The sequence below is a fragment of the Labeo rohita genome, chromosome 16 (genome assembly GCF_022985175.1).
Source record: "Labeo rohita strain BAU-BD-2019 chromosome 16, IGBB_LRoh.1.0, whole genome shotgun sequence".
NCBI lineage: Eukaryota > Metazoa > Chordata > Actinopteri > Cypriniformes > Cyprinidae > Labeo > Labeo rohita.
In genome coordinates, this window is record NC_066884.1 from 37620575 (window position 1) to 37643213 (window position 22639).

The 22639-nt window shown below is 36.3% G+C and overlaps 1 protein-coding gene across 2 annotated transcripts in view; it reads right to left on the reverse strand.

The window, feature by feature from the left end:
- The window catches only part of adamtsl4 (ADAMTS-like 4), a 53909-nt gene that overhangs the window by 4604 nt on the left and 26666 nt on the right, over window positions 1-22639 (reverse strand). For both annotated transcript variants that reach the window (XM_051130629.1, XM_051130628.1), the window contains exons 6-12: window positions 10329-10468; window positions 9964-10168; window positions 5980-6167; window positions 4617-4743; window positions 3623-3883; window positions 2214-2343; window positions 1591-1795 (exon numbers count right to left, since the gene is read on the reverse strand). In XM_051130629.1, the coding sequence (XP_050986586.1) occupies window positions 1591-1795; window positions 2214-2343; window positions 3623-3883; window positions 4617-4743; window positions 5980-6167; window positions 9964-10168; window positions 10329-10468 (1256 nt within the window). The remainder of the gene's footprint in view (window positions 1-1590; window positions 1796-2213; window positions 2344-3622; window positions 3884-4616; window positions 4744-5979; window positions 6168-9963; window positions 10169-10328; window positions 10469-22639) is intronic.

Sequence of the window (22639 nt, forward strand, 5' to 3'; positions counted from 1 at the left end):
TTGTATGTGTATACTGAGAAATGTGTGCACTGACACTGCACAAAAAAATAATAAGACAACTATTCACACAATTAATGTTGTGTCCAATTTCTGACTTGTTCAAAACTGCTTAGCATTTTGTATTCGGAATGGATTTTTTTTCATGCTAGTAAAAAAAAAAAAAAACCTCTTAGTGAAAGTTTAAAAAAAGTCCTCTAAGGTCCTTTTGTGAGGTCCTTCTTGTCCTCTTAACTTTTTAACCTGACACCCAAGGGAAAGGAATTTAATGACAATTTTAATGAGAGGGTTTTACAATGCAAATGCACGGGGCAGTCATGGCCTAATGTTAGAGAGTCGGGCTTGTAACCCAAAGGTCACTGGTTCAATTCCCGCACCAGCAGGAATTGAAGGTGGGGATTGTGAATAAACAGCGCTCTTTCCACCTTCAATACCATGACTGAAGTGCCCTTGAGCAAGGCACTGAACCCCCAATTGCTCCCCGGGCGCTGGAGCAATGGCTGCCCACTGCTCCGGGTGTGTGTTCACAGTGGGTGTGTGTGTGTGTGTTCACTTCTCACTGCTGTGTGTGTGCACTCGTGATGGGTTAAATGCAGAGGACCAATTTCGACTATGGGTCACCATAGTTGACAGTATGTTGTCACTTCCTTTTTTTCACTTTCAAACAACAACAACAAAAACAGGTGCTCATACACACACACAAACACACACACACACAAAAACACTTTGCTAAATATTTTTAAATAAAAACACTTTGCTAAAATTTTCGGCAGGTCGTCCAGCCAGGTCTATTAAACCTTTACAATTAATCCAGAATGTGGCTGCAAGATTAATTTTTAATAAGCTGAAAAGAACGCACGTCACACCTCTCTTTATCAATTTGCACTGGCTACCAATAGCTGCTTGCATAAAGTTCAAGTTATTAATGTTTGCCTATAAAATTACCACTGACTCTACACCTCTTTACCTTAATTCATTACTTCAGACTTATGTGCCCTCTAGAAGCTTGTGTTCTGCATTATTGTTCATCCCAAAGAGGCATAAAATCACTTTTACGGACTTTTACATTAAATGTACCCTCCTGGTGGAATGAGCTGCCCAACTCAATCCGAACAGTCTTTAGCCATCTTCAAGAATCGGCTAAAAACACATATTTTTCATCTTTATTTAACCCTCTAACTCTACCACTTTCTATTCTAATTCTATTCTTAAAAAAAACTTGCCCTTTTAGACTTCGACTCCATTCATTTACTATTCAAAAAAAAAAAAAAAAAAATTAACACTAGTTTCTCTGTTCTTTTTGTAAGGCCTCTAACATTAGTTTGCTTTTTCTTTTTCTATTCTGTCTGTTTTCTTTTATTTATATAATTAAAATAAACAAAAAACCTTGCTACGTGTACTGCATTAGGCTAACTGAGACTTGTCATAGCACTTGCATGTTATTGTTCTTTTGCTGATTTTGATTGCTTCAATTGACCTCTTTTGTAAGTTGATTTGGACAAAAGCATCAAAATGTAAATATAATATGCTCTAAATATGCTAAAGAATACTAAATAAATAACATACAGTCATCCTCACACACGTGTGTCTTACCGAGCTCCAGTTGGTGCTGATCTCCCAGTGCGAGCACATGCGTGGGTGGCAGGGCTGCGTGGCGTTGGGTCGGGTGAGACCGGTGCAGCGCTGAGGGTGAACCATGGTTGATCGATTCCCAAAACTCTGTCTGCACTGTATGTGACGCTGCTGCACACCCCTGCCGCAGGAAACACTGCACTCGGACCACGCGCCTGCATCCCAGCTACACACACACACAGGTTCATTGAGATACATACACGATACAGCAACCCTAATATATTCATAAAGAAAGTCTGTAGTGCAGGAAGTGGAACAGCAGAAATCTGATGTTTTATTGGAGCCCTTGTAGGCACGATTACAGTAAATTGTTTCATATTTAATCTGTAAAGTTACTGCTTTTCTAGATGGATGAACAGTATTTTTTCAGGATTCAGAGATGAATAGAAAGTTCAAAAGAACAGTATTTACTTGAAATAGAATATTTTATAAAATTATAAATGTCTTTACTGTTACTTTTGATCAATTTAATGCATCCATGCTGGATAAAAGTGTTAATTTCCCTCAAACAAACAAACAAACAAAAAAATCTTACTGAACCCATATTTTTGAGCGGTAGTCTATGCACATGCAGAGTTACTCACAATGGTGGACAGGGATGAATGTTGCACAGTTCCTCCTCTGGCACCGGTTTGGTTGCGGAGTCACACCTCCTCTCATGGACCTCCTGGTCTGTGTGTCGATTCACACACACAATCTCTCTGTACTGAGAGCCTGAATACACACAAACATATGAACACATCAAAAAATGAGCATACACACATATAATAAAGCATTTTTAGTGGTAAATGGTGTAAAATAGCAAGGTGTTCATCACATCAAGTCTATGTGATCTTCTCGTCTCTGGATATTGCTTGGATTCTATGAGTTTTTCCTCTTTTAAAGAAATAGTTCACCCAAGAATTAAAATCGTCTTAAAATTTTCTCACCTCAGGCCATCCAAGATGTAGATGAGTTTGTTTCTTCAGCAGATTTGAAGGAATGCAGCATTGCATCAGTTGCTCACCAGTGGATCCTCTGCAGTAAATGGGTGCCGTCAGAAGAATTTGTTTCTTACAAACACGCAGCTTTTGTTAAAGATGTTAATTGATGGACTGGAGTGGTGTGGATTACTTGTGGATTATTGTGATGTTTTCATCAGCCATTCTGACGGCACCCATTCACATCTATTGGTCAACTGGTGGAATGAAACATTTCTACAAGTCTGATAAAGAAACAAACTCATCTACATCTTGGATGGCCTGAGGGTGAGCACGTTTTATAAATATTTTGGGGTGAACTATTAGTTTAGGGCTTCGTTTAAATCACTAACTCTAGTACTAGTGATGCGTTCCTGAGAAAATACCACTAACATAAGAGCACAGTGTCAGTCTGCAGCTCTTCAGACACACCAGAAGGAGGTGGCAGAGAGCAAATTCACACTGGCAAATCAGATTAATAAAAACCAGTGGTGAGTGGCTGAGAAACTCCTCAAAAACACACACAGCCCTACAAAGAAACTCCCTAACAGTTTGGCACATGTACGCCCTGTTCCACAGCGCTTGGCTTTCTTCACATATCAGTAGGCAACGGGTTCATGTTCTCTGAATGTTTCCAGCTCTCCTATTACAAATAAACACAGCAATAATCCACCATGTCCACTCCGGATCACAGGTTTAAAGAAGAGCTTCTCAAAGCAGTATTGTCTAAAATGTAGAGCCATAGATTTATAATGGTTTTATAGTACTAAAAAGAACCGTCATTCACAAAATATACGCCGATTTTTTTCTCTTATGCTCACCAAGGCTGCATTTATTTGATCAAAAATACAGTAAAAGCAGCAATATAAAAAATTATTTCAATTTAAAATAACTGTTTTCTATGTGAATATGTATGTAAAATGCAATTCATTGATCTAAACTGAATTTTCAGCATCATTACTCCAGTCTTCAGTGTCACGTGACCTATCATCACTCTAATATGCTGATTCTAACATTTATTTCTGTATTCTGACCTTTTCCACAGGTAGCTGTGCATTCTGTCAGCGCGCCTCTTCGCCACACAAACACAGGCAGATTGTCCAACGGGAGGTCAGTTCTTGGAGGAATCCGAGCGTTGCGATTGGGTCCTAAGCTCTGTGGACGGGGCCTCTCTGGTGGCCATCGATCAGGTACAGAGGAAGACGATGAGGAAGATGAGGAGGAAGGGAAGGAAAATGGTGGCAAGGAGGCAGAAGAAGATACAGCAGGGTTCTCGACTGCCCCTGAGACACCACCTGAAACACAGAGAGAGGAGCTCAATCACTAGTGTCTGCATACACTTAAGCATGCTTTTAAAAAGTGCTTATAATATGCAAATAAAACATACTTAAAAAGAACTAAATGTAAAGGTAAATTGAAATTAAAAATATATGACAGATTACATTTACATTTAATGCGAATAGCTGAACTTTTGAGTGCTATTGTTTTTAAAATATGGTTAAAATGTTACTGCTGAATATACTGATAAGCAGTAGGTTTTAATTCCTTGCTGAAAAGACCAGCTTAAACCAGCCTGCGGTGTGCTTGCATTAGCTGGTTTAAGCTGATTTAGTTGGTCTCCTAGCCTAGTTCCCAAGTTCCACCAAAAATTGTTTTGAGCAGGGTTGGCACAGAACTAAAGCCTGATTCATACTTTTTGCCACATGTCACACACTTTCACTGTGACCCCATTCTCATAAAAACTCTGTTAAACATCATCCTCAGTAGTTGTAGTTACCCACTACACACACACACAATCGCAGGCCCGTTCTCCTGTAATGACCTTAAAAGGTTTCAGCGGTGGCCAATAAGTGATGAGAGAAATAAGAGGAGACTGCTCAGTGAAATACATCTGCACGGCACACACATATAAACACTATAAATTTAGAGTGAGGGAGAAGATCATCAGGAGGGAAAAATAGAAACTGAGAGAGTTCAGGAGAAAGAGAGAAAGACTCTGTGTGACAAGAAGATTGCAGGAAAACTCACTGATTTCTCTGAGCGCCGCCCGTCCTCGCTCTCTCTCCCACTGTACTTCTCTTTCTCCGTCTCTCCGTTTCTCCACTGGGATGTAATATTCGTAGTCTATGCCTGGATTCTGCTTGTGGAAAATAATCTACAGTGAGAGAGAGAGAGAGAGAGAGAGAGAGTCAAAACAGGTTAATAAACTCCAGCATATGGTAACGTCTCACTCTGTGACCGCATTCCAGTTTGTATCAGCCGTGTATCACTGATGCACAGACACTCAAAACACACTCCTACACACTCACACACACCGCAGTATGTGGACATTCTTTCTCTCTTAATCTGAATGAACGTAAAGCTGCAATATATGAATATGAACTCATCATTATTCATCAGATTCTTCCATGTGATCAGAGCTGTGCTATTCATGATACACTGTTACTGGGTCAACAACTGACTTCTACTGACACCTAACCTAGACCAAAACTGAAGTGGAAACTAGTATCATTAAACTAGTGTTAACTTAAATTAGAATGACTACCCAAATCACTGACACCTAAACTAGACCAGTGCTAATACTTAAACTAGTATCAATGAGAACATCATAAACTAGACCAATACTGACACTTAAACTAGTATCAATAAAAAGTGATACTTAAATTATACCAATACTGATACTTTAACTAGTATGACTATCCAAACAACTGACACCTAAACTAGACCAATTCTAACACTTAAACTAGTATCACAACTTAGATAATGATAATTAAACTCAACAAACACTGATAACTAAACTTGCATGACTACCAAAACTACTGACACCTAAACTAGACAAATACTGATAATTAAACTAGTATCACTACTTAAATATTGATAAGTAAACTTAATACTGATAACTACAGTATGACTACCAAACCTACTAACACGTAAACTCCACAAACAACTTAAACTACTATCATTGAACTAGTAATATCCAAACTGGACAAATACTGTCACTTTAACCTGTATGACAACCCAAACAACTGATACCTAACCAATACTGATATTTAACTAGTATCACAACTTAAATACTGACAATGTGTGTATTTTTATTAATTTAAAATACTTTCTCATATTGTCTCATACTGTTTTATTATGTGAATCGTTACAGGAAAACAATAGAGCTCCTACCATGAGTTAGCAGAAGCGTTATATTCATATTATATCATCATCAATAAACACAATAGTCATGTATAAACATAAAATTATGGCTCATTCCTTCCATCCATTCCTTGCAGTACAACCTCCCAGTTCAGAGTCTGTGCTCAATCACACACGAGCCAGACTTGTCGACCTCTTTCCACATTACTCTAATATACTACATGAACGTGTGTGTGTGTGTGCTTACGTATAGCTGCAGCTGGGCTGTTGTGGGTCCAGGAGCGGTGAGGGTTTCTCCTCTCTCTTCTCCCTGCTCTTGAGGCCCAGCTTTGGGTCGGCCGTACAGGAAGGTCGTTCCTCCTGCCTGATATTCTCCCGGCGGATCAACCGCCCAGCGTCCGTTAACCACAGACTGACCCGTTCCACTGCGCAGGGCTACAGACACAAACACATGCAATAATGACAAGAGGTACTCATGATCACAACATACAGAGCTGGACATGTTCCAGAAAAATACTTTGAGATTCATATGACAGTCATTATTTGTTTGTGGAACATGTGGAAAGCTGTTTTTAGTTGTCTGTAATTACAGATCTCAGTTCTGCTTGTGATGATCTTTTTATGAGTTTCCTACCATAATCACACATCACATGCAACTGGGAATTCTCCTCCAAGAGGAGTTCATAACAAAAATGTCAAAGAAAGAGGAAAGAAAAGGAAAGGATGTAGCACAGAAATCAGGGAACTGAGATTAAGCAGAAGGTATTGATACCTAAATTAGACCAAACTTGTATCATTCAACTAGTACGCTAGTATGCCTCATAATAAATATCACTACTTAAAATAATTGAATGATAGACTAAACAAATACTGATATCTAATATATCTGATATCATTAAACAAGTGACACTAACCTAGTATCATTAAACTAGTGATACCTAAACTAGGCTAATACTTAAACTTAAATTAGAATGACTACCCAAATCACTGACACCTAAACTAGACCAGTGCTAATACTTAAACTAGTATCAATGAGAACATCATAAACTAGACCAATACTGACACTTAAACTAGTATCAATAAAAAGTGATACTTAAATTATACCAATACTGATACTTTAACTAGTATGACTATCCAAACTAGACCAATACTGATACTTAAACTAGTATCATTACTTAAATACTGATAATTAAAAAACTATACAAAGACATAACAAAAGTAGTACACCTTAATAAAACTACTGACACCTGAACTAGTCAAAATAATGTCAAATACTCATACTTAAAATTAAACTAGTGATAACCAAATTATACAACGACTGACCACTTAAACTAGTATGACTACCCAAACTACTGAGTCAGAAACAAGAGAAATACTGATACTTAAACTAGACAAACACTAGAGTAAGTGTGACTAGCCAAACTACTGACACCTAAACTAGACAAATACTAATAGTTATACTAATATGACTACTCAAACTAGTGGCACCTGAACTGATACTTAAATTAGAATTACTAACCAAACTACTGACCCATAAACTAGTCAAATACTTCTCAATAAACAAGCTACACTAAACCAATACTTATGTATGACTACCCAAATCACTGACATGTAAACTAGACCAATAATGATACTTAAAATAGTATGACTACCCATTCCACTGACACTTAAACTAGACCAATATTGATATATATTTTAAATAATATGACAAAATTACTAACACATAAACTAGTCAATAATACTTAAACTAGTATCAATAAACAAGTGATACTTTTACTAGTAAGACTACCCAAACTACTGACGTCTAAACTACTTTGCTGGAGAAAAAAAAGAAATGGCAAATGCTGCTTAGGAATGCATGAAGAATGGTACCTGGTTTAAGCTGGTCCTGAGCTGGTTATAAGATAGTTATTAGCTGGTTTAAGATGGTCGTGTGCTGGTCCTGAGCAAATACACTGCAAAAATGTTTTTCTTACTTAGATTTTTTTGTCATTTCCAGCCAAAATATCACAAAAACTCACTTTATTTTGACTTATTTTTTCTGAAAACAATAACAATAAATCTAGAAAATCCTTCTTGATTTAAGAATTTTTAGATATTTTGGCTGAAAACAAGACAACAAAATCTAAGTAAGAAAAACATTTTTTTGCAGTGTAGCTTCTGCTTAGGACCAGTTTATAACTAGCTCAGGACCATCTTAAACCAGATTATGACCAACTAAGGACCAGTTTAAACCGGCTAAAACCAGCTGCCATGCTTCAAAACATACCTAACCAGCATATGCTGTTTTTTTCAACAGGGTAGTCAGATAATGATACTTAAACTAGACCAATTCTGATATTTAAACTAGTATGACTAACCAAACTACTGATATCTACAATAGTCAAATAATGATACTTAAACTAGTATCAATGAACTAGACCAATACTAGTATAACTACCCAAACTACTGTCACCTACACTAGACAAATACTGTTAGTTAAAACTAGTATCACTGAACTAGTGATACCTAAACTACACAAATATTGATACTTATTTGATACTATTTATTTTTTATTCATTTATTTACATTTTTCTAAGTTTTGCTTGTGCAAATGATCTTATAAATGCCCTTTGCAAAAATGTCTGCGATGATGGTGGTGAATTGTGGGTGGTTTCCACAGCACTGCTGAGGGCAGGTGCTGTTTGCACAAACACTGCAGGATGACAGAGACACATACTGAACCATAATACTCAGTGCTAGAGGAAATATAAACAATAATAGCAGTGATAGTTAACACCTCTGAGCAATAAAACTGGGTCAGACAGAATCACAGAGAGAAACAGGAGAGAGCAAAGCCAAAGCCAAAGCCAAAAAAAAAGGATGTCAGAGAGAGAAAAAGAGCTGATTTGTCATGTAACCCGCTAAGTGTTTTGTCTACTACAGCAGTCTGCCTCCGGGGCACAATCACATCGTACGAGGAACACACAGAGAAACGGACCTGGGCGTACGGAGAAACAAACACAGACATGTCCGTGAGTCTGACTCAGGGTCATATTCACTTATGAAAACATGCCTGCATTAGCTAATCCAGCCCAGTGAGATCCTCCAAACCCCACGCATCATCAGCCGTGAGTATGCGCATTCCTGAGTCGTGTTTGGGCTAATATCAAGATGAATGTAATATCAGCATCCCTCTCAGGACAGTGACTCATCGCTGCCCCGTACGCTCAAACAATGGGACATTATCATCTGAAGTTAGACGCGCACGCTCTAGATCATCTGAAGTGATCAACAGCAGCTGTAAAGAATTTAAAAAAGACCTCTCTGCCAGCGATCGCTCTTGTTTGTGAGCTGAACGACTGGCTGGAGGTCTGAACTCTGAGATGAGTTTAAGCTGAAGAACAATGACCACACTAAAGTCACATTAGCAGGTAAAAACACGCATGCATTCACAGTCACATGCACACGCTCATGAATATAATGATTTGAGTCGGGACGAAATTCTGTCATTGTTTACTCAACGCTTTTGTCAAACAAAAAATGAAGAGATTAGCAGAATGTTCATGCTGCTCATTTACTTAAGAAGGTGAATGAAGACTAGGGCTTTTAAGCCAATTACAATTTAACCATACTAATAAGCAAAAATTACTCAAGATAATCTAACATTCGTTTTCCTTTTTTTATTGCTGAAGAGTTGACATTTTTTTCTTCTGCGGTGTACTGTACAGACGTGAATGTACTTTTCTCAAAGCCTGAGGCTTTTGGTGCGAAAAGGCTTTTACATTTGCCAAAAATATAACTTTTTATATTAAAAACAAACAAGCAAGCCCTGCCCAGACTTTAAAAGTAACGCAAAAGTAAAGTAACGCATTACTTTCCATAAAAAATAACTAAGTAACGTAATTAATTACTTTTTTAGGGAGTAACTCAATATTGTAATGCATTACTTTTAAAAGTAACTTTCCTCAACACTGCATTTGGTCACTATAAGAAAGGGCAAACACAACAAAAATGACCACACATGCACCATGTCTGTGTTTCTATCATAGTGGAAATTTTCCATTCCATACAGAGCCAATGACACTTTCTGAGCCTCACACAAAGCTTTAGGCAGTTTTACATTTTCATTATTATTTAGTATTTAATTTAGTTTAATTTCTCCTCAAGGACAAACCTGCAGAAAATATAGAGTTAATTTAGAGGTATTAGAGGAGATATTTGGTCCAAACTGGACACAGATAGTTCATACCCAGATAGTTAGGACTGGCCCGTCTCTCCGTGATGTTGATGGCTGTGGCTCCGGGCGGGATATCCAGGATTTTGTGGTAACCCAGCGGAACACTCGTGTTCATGAAACTTCCCGTGACCCTCTCGCAGGTGCCGTCGCCACCGCCGCACACGCCACAGCGATCCCGAACCAACCCTGAGCCCAACACGCCATCACAGCCCTCGCTCTGACACACACATGGAGGAAAAAAATCACTTTATCACCATTACAGTGAAACATGAAGCTGCCAGATTCTGTAATGCTGTCCTCAGTTTCAGCACTATAACTGAGAAGATTTAGTCTTTCCGGTGATGATGTTTTGATCATATTCGTGCACGTTTTCTCACCAGACAGCGTCCTCCCACACACACATCATTGGGTGTGTTATTTGCGCACGGCGTTCCATCTCGTACCCTCTCCGCCTGCCGCACATAGAAACGGTACCCGACCGGCCGACAGGTCAGCTCACACTGCTGCTCCAGACCCACTGCCAGAGAAAAAAAACATACCAGAACATCATTCAACGCCATTTCACATTACATTCATCATACTGCTGCAGTTTTCCTGTGTACTTCATATAATCTACTGCACTTTCTTTATGAGGTGCATTTGTGTAAGAAGATGGCATTTATAACTAGCCCACCCGAACCATTTACTGAAAATAAGCTCAAAAAAGAATCATTCAGAAACTGGCACAATATTGAAGTCACAGCCGCAAGCTCATTAAAATGAGATTGCTCATGTTAGCATATCATGTATCGCATGCGGTATCATACCGTTTCAGTACTTAACAGTTTGGCTGGGGTTTTTCTGTAAAAGACCATTTTCGAAGAAAAATGTATTTATGTAGTGTGTGAAGTCTGATACTGAGAAAATATAAAGGGCGCCTAACTTCATCAATTTTTCCATTGTTTTTAAACATTTTACTGAACTGTACCATAAATTTGTCCCATGGTGTGACATAGCAAAAATTAAGAAAAAAAAACTCTTAATAATATACAAATAGCATTTTTTTTTGTTAGACACTTTTTTTATCATTATCATTATAATAATCATTTTTTCCCCATGACTTGTTGGACAATTTCAAGACAAACTTTGCTGCTATCTGTGCAAAACTGCTGAAAATTATGCTATTTTAAGATGATTTTATTTTTTAACAGTTCTGAGAGAAAAATTTACCAAGTGCACGTCATTGGCTTCACAGGTGGCTTCTGTAACATGATCAAGAATGGGGTCCTTTTTCTTGGAATTTAAAATCAGTCAAGTTTCTATGCTTTCAGAAATATATGGATGAAAAAAATTATTGCAATTTACTAAAAAAAGGTGTAATAAACTATTTAATTTAAAGGTTTCATATATGTTCTATATGACACTATATGTAATATATGGACATTTTATATATATGCATTATATTTGCATATAGGCTGACAACTGACTAAAATAAAAAAAATAAAAAGCTAAACTGAAATATATATATAATATATAAACAAATAACTAAAACTAAAATTTAAAATGAAAACATCTAAATAAATTAAAAGAGCATATAAATGATACTAAAATAACACTGATGGACGGATATAAACAGGAGGAAATACACAGTTCCATAAAAGAGTGCAATATGGCCACTTTCATAAACACATGATCAGAACAGATCCTCCTGCCCTCATGAATGAAGCTCTTTCTGAAAACGGCTTGTTTTTTTCCGTCGTATCTGTCCTTTTTGTGAACCTCATAAAATCCCTCGGGTACGGATGCGAGCTGCTCTGGTCTCTCTCTCACAAACACAACACAGTCCTGAGCTATTAACTACAGCCAATCAATGTCATGATCAAAATCTCTGTCACACACACAGGAAACACTCATTATTGATGGTGTTTACTAACACGGATACAACACACACTTGATACTAGCCATTTAGGACTTTATCTGTTTGCCTGGAAATCACAATTCTCAAAGTCCTTGATATCTCCTGGCTCTTTGTGACTGTGGAAACAATGTGACTTTGGATCTTTTATCTCGGGCCAGTAAGTAACCAGCTAACCATTACCCAGAATGCACCAGCACATTCTGGATGCAAAAACAACTCATAGTTTCTCTCGGAAATGTGTAAATCTAGTTACATATTTAGAACATCTGCTTATCTGTCCATCTGAGCTTTTGCCCTCCAGTCTCTTTTTCTATTTTCAGTCTCAGCTGGCCTGCAGTCCGCTCATCTGAAGCACACAGAGAGCACTTTCATGATTTGGCAAGCTCTAATCTGATTGGCTGACATCTGGCAGTAAGAGAGCACAAGGTTTAAATCAGTCTGCCTGGGCTGATTTAATGAAGAACTCTCGTTGGACAAAGTTTAGTTAGTTACATCAAATCTGTAAATGAGCTGTATATTTCGCATAGTTTTCTGAGGCATTTTCTGGCTTCCTTTGAGAGAAAGTACTTCTTATTTTTTAAAGGCCAGAAATTTTGATAATTGAAAAAATTACATATACGGTATAAGCTGCAGTAAAACTAAAATAAAACATACAGCTAATCAGAAATAATAATAATAATAATAATAAAAGTAATAAAGGCTTTTAACCCAAATTACTAAAACTTAAAACTAAACTAAAAGAAAAACTAAAAAATGAAAAAAAAACATGCATACGTATACAACATATAAATATTTATTACTATACCACATAAATAATACAAAAATAAAATATAAGTAATACAAAAAGTAGAACTAGAAAATTAAATATGCACGCAAAGCCAAGCAAAAGCATGTAACCAAGTTACCAAAAAAAAAAATGAATACTAAAAATATAGAAATAAATGATTACAAAATACAAATAAATACTGTAATACTGCTAATAAAATATTAATAATTCAAAAAAGAATAAAACTGTAACTGACAAATTAAATGAAGAAAAAAAATTTAAATGAAGAATAAAATATATAAAAATGCTAATACAAAATAATAATATTATAATAGCACATGAATAATGCTAAAATAAAAGGATAATAAACAGTTCAATAAGCACTCATAAAGTCTGCTCTGACATTATTTAAAACATTTTTATGCTGGTCTTTAATGCGCCATGAACCAATTTAAATAACCCCACCTCGACACACACAAAACAAACTGTGGTTGGTCACTTCACATGCTAGTCAGACCAATTCTCTTCCTGTCTAAGAGGGCAGTTCTTCCAGAAAGTGCTGTAATGTGTAGCAGACAGTCAAAGGTCAGGTTATGTGAAATTGTCTCTCTCACTGTCTGTCCGTCTATCAAAATCAGCTGACACTGACAAAAGAGTGAGAGATTCCAAGCCTGTCTTTTCCCATTCCGTTACAGTTATCTTTGAGAGATTATGATGGAGACAATGGCAGACAGAGAGAAAGAGAGAGAGAGACGGTCACAGAGCCAGAGAGAGGAATGCATGAGAAAAGATAAGTCAATAAAAGTTATAAAAATAATATAAAAATGTCTATTTTAAAGAAGGGCAAAAGCAAGAATATGTAAGAATTCTCTTCATATCTCCTATCTTTTTCTTGCTCTTTCTCTCGCTCTCTCTCCGGTGCGCAGACAGTGAGTCTATTCAGACTAAATATACTTCCCCACTATCTCTGTCTCTAAACAAACTCAGAGAGACAAGCTGTGCACGACACAGGAAGACCGAGGGATGACGAGAGAAAGAACGAAAGAACAGCACAGGATAAGAGAGGAATCCGTTCAGGGAAAGAGGGATATACAGAAAGACCAAAAGAAAGAGCTGGAATGTCAGAAGAAGAGCGTGTGCGAGACCCGGCGACCCTGAAAACTATTCGCACACTTCAGACTCACGTCAAAAAACATTTCACAAAACAACTCTGTTCAGAAATAAATGTAATTTTAAAAATGTGCACTATAAAAAAAAAAAAATCCATAAAATTTACGGTAAAAAATGGCAGCTGTGCCAGCGGTAGCCAGAATTTGACAGTAAAAAACACAGTAGCAGCGTTTTAAGTTTCATGGTTTTAACTTAAATTTACATGTAAATACTGTAATTTCATTAACTGATATGTTAATGTATAAAGTACTGAAATCTGTTTTGTACCTTTGTAATATACTGATAACTACCAAAAGCAGGTGGTGATTAACTAAAGCCCATCACAAGCAGCTTTTAAACATTAACTTATATAGCACAGTGTCATTCACACAAACACTAAACACCATCATGATAACAAACATGAAACTGAAATAATGCAAAACAAAAAAAAAAACAAAACAAACACGAAATTTTAAAAAATGTAATGCAGGGAATTCTGGGAATGTCAATTCACCGTTAAACACTATCGATTTTATGTTCTTTTTTACTTCCAAAAACAGTATACTACCGTAAAATTACATGCGATGTCCAATACAGTTTTTCACCATATATAGCAGGGGAATTTACCATTAGCAATTTAACACTGTACACTGTAAAAAATATTCTGTAGTTTTTACAAAATAAGTTTGGCAACTGTGGTTGGAAGAATAATTTTGTAAAAAATACAGAAAAACGACCAGATTTACAGATTTACGACCAAAAACTGTAATTTACAAACAAGAAAATTTGAACCGTTAACCTATTAACAGTTTTTTTCTGTAGCGTTTTTACAAAATTTTAGAGTTACAATTACACTTATTTTCTACGGTGTAGCATTTTTACAGTTTTTTACAGTTAAATTCACAGTCATTTTTACAGTGTGGTTGTCAAACACAAATTATATGTGCAGTGCTCAGCAAAGTTATTAAAGTTGACTACAACCATAAAATAAAATTAAACTGAAATAAAATTAAATATAAAAATTGCTATTGTTCATTTAGTTTAACCTTAATGTTATTATGACAAATTATGACAAAATTACTAAACAAAAAACAAAATTACAACAAAAAACTAATATTATTAACTAAAATATTAATAAAAACTTAATCAGTAACACTTTATTTTCATAGTCCACTTTAGACATTCTACTAACAGTAAGTAACTCTGCAGCTGCATGTCATCTAGTCATTAGAGTATTAGTAGACTGTCTGCTTAATATCTTCTAACGCTCTTCTAAACTTTGCACGTATATGTCAACTTATTCTACTAACCCTGAACCTAACCTATCAGTCTGCTCTGAGAGTTAGTAGACATGTAGTTGCAAATTAATGAGAATTAGTTGACATGTAGTTGCAAAGTTACTTATAGTTAGTAGAATGTCTAAAGTGGACTATCAAAATAAAGTGTAACCCAATAATCTAACAGGTGTGCAAGGATGAGGCAAGGGCAAATCCAAAGGCTAATTGAACAGATAATAATAAAATAGTAAAAGAGAAAACAGAAAATCCACAAGGATAACAGCAACAATCCAAAAGCACAAAGAGAAAACAAGAACGTACAAGCAGTCCCGACTAAATATGTAAACACCATCAATGACTAACCAAACACTACTGAAATATAAGAGCTTAAATACTTAAAGGAATTAAAGGTAATTAATTGCATGTGAGTCTAATGATGGGAACCATAGTAACTAATATGACAACAAGGAGAAACATAAACAAAACAACTATGAGAAGAGGGGATACGCTGCAACATAAAAGTCCATACCAAACAAGACGCAGAACTGGGGTCATGAGAAATAGTAAAAGAATTATACTAAAATGACTCCGATGCTCCAAACATTCACTCATTATTAGTTTTGCTTGATTGTAGTGCTGCGTTCAACACTGTAGATCATGACATACTCATAGATCCATTACAAAACTGTGATCAGGGACAGGCTTTAAGATGGTTTAGATCCTGTTCGACTGTTATCGTTTTGTTTATTTAAAAGGGAATCATATCAATTAACGCCAGTAAAGTGCAGAGTGCCGCAAGGATCTGTCTTAGGCTCTCTGCTATTTTCAATACAACACAGAATCTCTTAGATTACAATTTGCATCTAGAAGGATGTACCGTTACTTCCTCTACAGTCAAAAACTTGGGTGTTGTATTAGACAGCGACTCATTTTTTTAAAATCATATTTCACAAAAACACCATTCTTCCATCTTAGAAACATTGCCAAGCTATGGGATGTTACCTGTTTCTGATGCAGAAAAGCTAGTTCACGCATTCATGACCTCTAGACTGGACTATTGTAATGCACTACTAGGTGTTTGTCCTGCATCTTCAATAAACAAGCTACAGATAGTTCAAAATGCAGCTGCTAGAGTCCTTACCAGATCAAGAAGATATGATCATATTACCCCAGTTTTACAGTCTGTACACTGGCTGCCTATTAAGTTCTGTGTAAGCTATAAAACTGAATTTACTTATGAAGCCCTACATAGTTTAAATCTAGATTAAAGGCACATCACTTTAGCCAAGCATCCACATAATGCATCTCATAGCCTTGTACTCCAGTTATATCTGATCAAATGCACATTATCATTCTTGGCTTCAAATGTCTTGAACAGCAGATACGCTAATTATTCTCTATCTGCTTTTCTCTTTCTGCCACGGGATGAGCATCACAAGGTAACTAGAGATTACACAAGCTTCACTCTGGATACAACCTTATGAAGATTTGAGATGACCCAAAACCTGAGAGATGACGCCAAGTCGCCAACTCTGAACCAACATGCAGCACTACCAAATTTTCCCAGTTTTCTGTGAAGCTGCTCTGCAATGATGTGTATCGTGAAAAGCGCTATACAAATGAACGTGAACTGAACTAAACTCTACTACTGGTCAAATATGTAAAAACAAGTCAAAGAAGTCTCTTCTGCTCACCAAGGCTGCGTTTATTTGATCAAAAACAGTAAATGTGAAATATTATAACAATTGAAAATAGCTGTTTTCTATGTGAATATATTGTAAAATGTAATTGATTGCTGTAATCAAAGATGAATGACACATGATCCTTCAGAAATCATTCTAATATGCTGATTTGCTGCTCAAGAAACATTTCTGATTGAAAACAGTTGTGCTGCCCAATATTTTTGTGGAAACCACGATACATTTTATTTTCCTTCTATTTTTTAAAAATCTTTATTATTCCAAATTTTTGACTAGTAGCGTATGTCTAAAACGTTGCTTTATCAAGGGTGTTTCTTAATTATTCCCTGCTTAAGTAAAGTAAATGTGTTGCAATTGACTGAGCAAGAGTTGGCGGTGTGTTACACAGTGAATCCTGGCCTACCTCACTGCAAAACCAAAACAGACACATTTTCAGACATTCTGGATGTAAAAGCCGACAGAGTGGGCAGAGGTTATGCAAAGACGAGCCCAGATTTACTGATCAAAAGAAGATTTCATTAGAAACACACGCGCATGTACACACACACATCTCACCCTACACAGACTTCTTGTAGCGTATTAATGCTTGTTTGCTCTTTACAGAAGAAGACTCGTAGAGTCAGTATTATGATCTTAGACAGATGACACACTCCAGCACTGAAATACTAGCTTACTACTTACTGAAAACTGACAAAACACTCATTCAAGCAGGAGACATCTTGCAAACATTTCCAACAGTAGTGATGCCAAGCAGCATGAAAAATGTGCACTTCGGCACATTTTTTAAAAAGAGTACTTTAGATTGCTTTGACCCACTTTAGTAGGACTTTATATGTAATTTCATAATTACTTCTATTGGCTTTGAAATATGAATAAAGTGTTACTGCTGAATGTACTGACAAACATTTATGATCAACTAAAATATACTTTAAATAAAATATACTTAAGATCACTTAAAAATAACAGCAATTGACTCACACTTTCAGTTAAATCTTTGTGTAAAATAAATGTTTTGGCTTTCAGCAGTTGATTTCAGTAAATCAAGCACACTGCATCGTGGGTTGCAAGTATGCTTACACTATGCACAAATATGGTATAAAACAAAGTTTTAAACTTATAAAATGTTTTCTTTTTCAGCATTTGGTTAGTACAAAGGTGCTTAATGCTCAAAAAATGAAGCCAAATGTTATTTTACAGATACTGTTGGGATAAAACAGGATTAAAAAAAGTCACCGATGACTGACTGTGAATTCAGACTTTTTCTCTCACAATTCTGAGTTTATATCTCACAGTTTGGATTTTTTTTTCTTACAATTTTCTCAGAAGTGCAAGACATAAATGCAGAATTGCAAGATATAACTAACATATAAGATATAAAACTTAAAATGACAAGAAAGAAAATCAGAATTAGAGTTCATATCAGTTGTTTCTTTCTCCAAACTATGAGTTTATGAAATTCACAAAAGTCAGAATTGCAAGAAAAAGTCACTTAGAAGAGATATACACTTAGAATTGCGAGAATTTTTTTATATATAAACAGGCTTCCATAATTTCCCGAACATTAGAGACATTTATTTTTCTTATAGTAAATTGTGCAACAGTACTGAGCTTGAACAATGTATGCAAAATAAGCACATTTAATATGCTGAAAACAAACATTTCTCATGCTAAGTTCATTCGGTCTGTGGTATCTGTGCAAAAAAAAAAAAAAGAAGAAAAAATGTAACGGGACACCAAAGTGTGCAGTATTCCTGGAAAGCATCTACTACACATGCTTTATGGGGAAATATGCATACAGTACATCTGCATAATGTGCACAGTGTATAAACTAAAAAGCAGTAAGTGTAGCTTTTCCACGTGTGAGTGTTGTCACGGAGAACTGAACGTTAGAGTGTTATTCTGATCATAGCCCACATGTCTCTCTCTCACAAACACAGCTGTGTCTCCATCCCTCCTTCAAACTCTCTCACTCGCTCTGGCCAGTCAAACGGCCATCCTTCCTAACTCTCCTAAAGCTCTGTTTACAGTTTTGTGTCCTTGTCCCACCCCTTGTCCCCAGCCGTCCCGCTGCTCTCGCTCCTCAGTCATCCACGTTTATCCAACACATCCAGCTCTAATAATCTCTGAGCTGGGTGGAGAGATTTTGGCAGCGGACGGATACAATAGCAAGGGATTTGGACCAACGCAAGGAAAACGAGAGGAGGGAATGTTTAGTGAGAACTAAACGAGCAAGAGAGAAGTTCAGTTTCTCTGTTCATGCATGCTTTCTTTCTCCTCGTTCATTTGGATCTCCGTCCATCTCTCCATCATGCGCCCATAGGGACAGTTCACTCAAAATTTTCACCTTTATTTTGCTCCAAACCCACAAGACTTCCTTTCTTTTATGGAAGAAAAAGGAAATTATGAAGAAATGTACTGATCGTACTTTTCCATTAACCCCATAAAGCTACTGTATCATACTTAATGCATAAACTTCTAAGGCCTCTAAAGGATCAACATGATCAAAACTTTGCTGTTGCACACAATCAACTACATGGCTTCTGGCATCTTTCATAGGGACGCTCAGGACTTGTCCCTACCAATATCCAATATGTCCCTATGAATCATTTCGATTAAACACTTAAATATATCCGAGGTAGCTGAAGTATTTAAAACATACATGCACAGTTCAGCTTCATGATGTTCTGCTATTTTGTGTCCATCTGCGTCTCCCATTTGCTATTTTCACGTTGACTATCACTCTGTATAGACTAATATAATCAGATACAACAATCATTTCTCAAAAATGTATTACAATATATACTGATAAATGTAAGATTGACTTCAATGGTATGAGATGACTGAATGCTTTCAAATGATTTCCTATTAAACTATTTGAACTATTTAAAATATAGTTAATTCATCTACAAACTCCATCATAATGCACAATGTTTCCATCTAACATGTATTTGGAGCTGCAGCTCGTCATTTTAATGGAGTGTTTCATTAGTTAGCAGTAAACCGGTTACCACACCTCAATATGTTCGTAGATTTGTGCTGAATGTTATCTTTGAAATGGAAATATGGTTTATAAATTTGTGAACATCATACTTTTTTTTGGAACAGACAAACTGATTCAAATGAGTAAAAAGCATGCATGGTTGAAACTGAGCTTTTCGATACTCAGAATCAGTTAAACCACTGTGTCACAAAATGATTCACTGTCGGATCACGTATCGCAAATTGTTTGATTCAGATCGGGCCTTCAAAGCATGTATCGGAACCCGTTTGATGCAGTTTCGCGAATCATTTTGCAAATTTAATGATCCAAGTCCTCATCTAAAAATGATGGTTCGCAAATCATTATTCAGATCAGGGCTTCGGAGCACAGATCGCGAATCATTTGATTTAGATCAGAACTTCGGAGTGGATTTACGAACTGTGCTCTGAGGTCCCAATCTGAAATTATAGCTCGCAAATCATTTTTCAGATCGGAACTTGGAAGCACGTATTATGAATCATTTGATTTAGATTGGAACTTTGGTGTGGATTTGTGATCTACGCTCTGAAATCTCAATCTGAAATGATCATTCACAAAACTTTTGATTCATATCAGAAATTTGGAGTGAATCATTAGATTCAGAAGGGGACTTCGGAGCACGGATTGCGATCATTTGATTCAGATGGATCAGAACTTCGGAACAGATCGCAAATCATTTGATTCAGATCAGGACTTCAGTGCGTGTTTGTGAATCTTTTGTTTCAGATCGGTAATTCGGCAATTTTGTTTCTGATTTATTTTTTTATTAAAAAGTAAAAAAACATCAAACTATTAAGGCAGTGCAGTTATAAAAAAACACAACAAAAGAAAGAAAGAAAAGAAAAGAAAAGAAAAGAAAAGAAAAGAAAAGAAAAGAAAAGAAAAGAAAAGAAAAGAAAGAAGGTCCACCTTCAGGTAATGCTTCTCATGTCTTTTTGCTGTGAAATCTTTACTGATTTTTATAAAGAAAACATCAGAATAACTGGGATATTGTTAGTAATACTTCAAGATTAACCCTTACTCACTTATGGTGAGTTTAAATGCATTTATTTCTTTATTTCTCTCTTGCATTATATGTTTTGATTATCAAATTAAGCATTTAAATCTCATCTTACTAAGAGATATGATTGAAGATATACCGTGACGACTGATATTTATATCATTTTATTAAAGTATTCTGTTATACTGTTATAAAGATCTCATTGATTTACATTCTAAGCAGAATTGTATCTATATGAACAATAAAAAAGCCATAAAAGACCCATAAAGATTGGTTCAGACAACTGATTCATTGAAACTATCCAACTATAAAGGTTTATTTGTTCCTGTATAGTTTATTACTCTCAAGAACTCTTTTGAATGTGCCAAGGAGAACGAAGATTTCAATAAATGGCTTTTTGGTCTGTTCACCATTTTCTGTGAATAACAAAATCTCGGTCCGTTCCTCAAACATTATACGAGTTTGAAACGACATGAGGGTGAGCAAATGAGACTGAATTTCATTTTTCATTGAACTTTTTCTTAAAAATGTCCTTTAAAACCCTCTAGCACACTGAGAACAAGCCAAATCATACACAGAACTGCACAGCAGCGCCATCCAGTAACAATTACTGCACACACACACAATCACATAATGATCTTTAGCGTTGAGCCGGCCAAAAAATGATCTCCTAGGGACAACAAAACAAAAGCATGCTCACCATACAGCCAAACCCCCAGTGCCCCGTCCAACAATAGCTCACATAACTGCTGGAACCTACAACGCTTTTACTTCTAATAAATCGGAGCACATTCTAATACCTCCTACACCAGCAAAACACACACAGTCCCAGTGTCGCCTTGTCACACCGAGCCTCTTTCACAACAGCTCATGGCCTGAATACCCCTGAGGGCTTTTGTTTTCATTTCATTTCTACATAAAAGCAGAGTTAGAAGCGAGTATAAACAGAGGGGTGAATAAGCGCCACGTCTCTGTCATTTCAGTGTAACTGAATTCTGACGCTGAACTCTTCCTGATACTGAACCCTGTAGGATATCAGCACTGCCTCTTACTCAACTTTGGCCAATATTGACCCCAGCTGCTTAGCTCTGTCCGATACTGAACTGGGTCTGATTCTGAACCCTGTTCAATACGAACTCTGTCTGATAAAAAAAAAAATGTTATGGCTTTAAGATTTTTGGCATTTGACTCATACCTATTGACATGCTTACCCTCAAACCATAAAACACCGTTTCACCGTGTCACACCTACATTTTTGTTCTAGCTTGTACTTTTCCAAGTCATTTGGAAAGTGTGTATTGGCCCTCTTCATGTTACACGATCTCCTCAGAATGAATCACTTGCGCTCAGACATTCCTCAATTATAAGTCACTTTGTATAAAGGCATTTGCTAAATGAATAAATCACTTTGGTGAATAAACAAATTTTCTGAATGAATAAATCAGTCTGTTTAATTACACTTAAACAAACACTACACTGAACTGATCTGCAGTTCAAAGCAAACATTCTACAGTCATATACGCAAAAACTAAATGTGGCAGACCTTATATCCGCACTTTACTGTATAACATTTCACTTTGTTGTTGAAACTTTCTGGCGCCCTGTGCATTATATGGTTTGGAGTAATAACATGCAATCAATACACAATCCTTTCTCCTTCTGTTTAACTATTCCTTTAATATCACAGAAGCTTTTCCTCATCTAGAAATGATTTACTGAATATGCCTGGAAACAGGAAGGAGATCATAAATACTCTCAGAACCATTATGAGAAAAAGCATAGTGATAAAAGATTCACTTCTATAGATGCAAACAAAATGTCAGCTGCAACAACTCATTACAACTCAACTTCAGACAAGATTCAAAGATCTAACCTCAGGG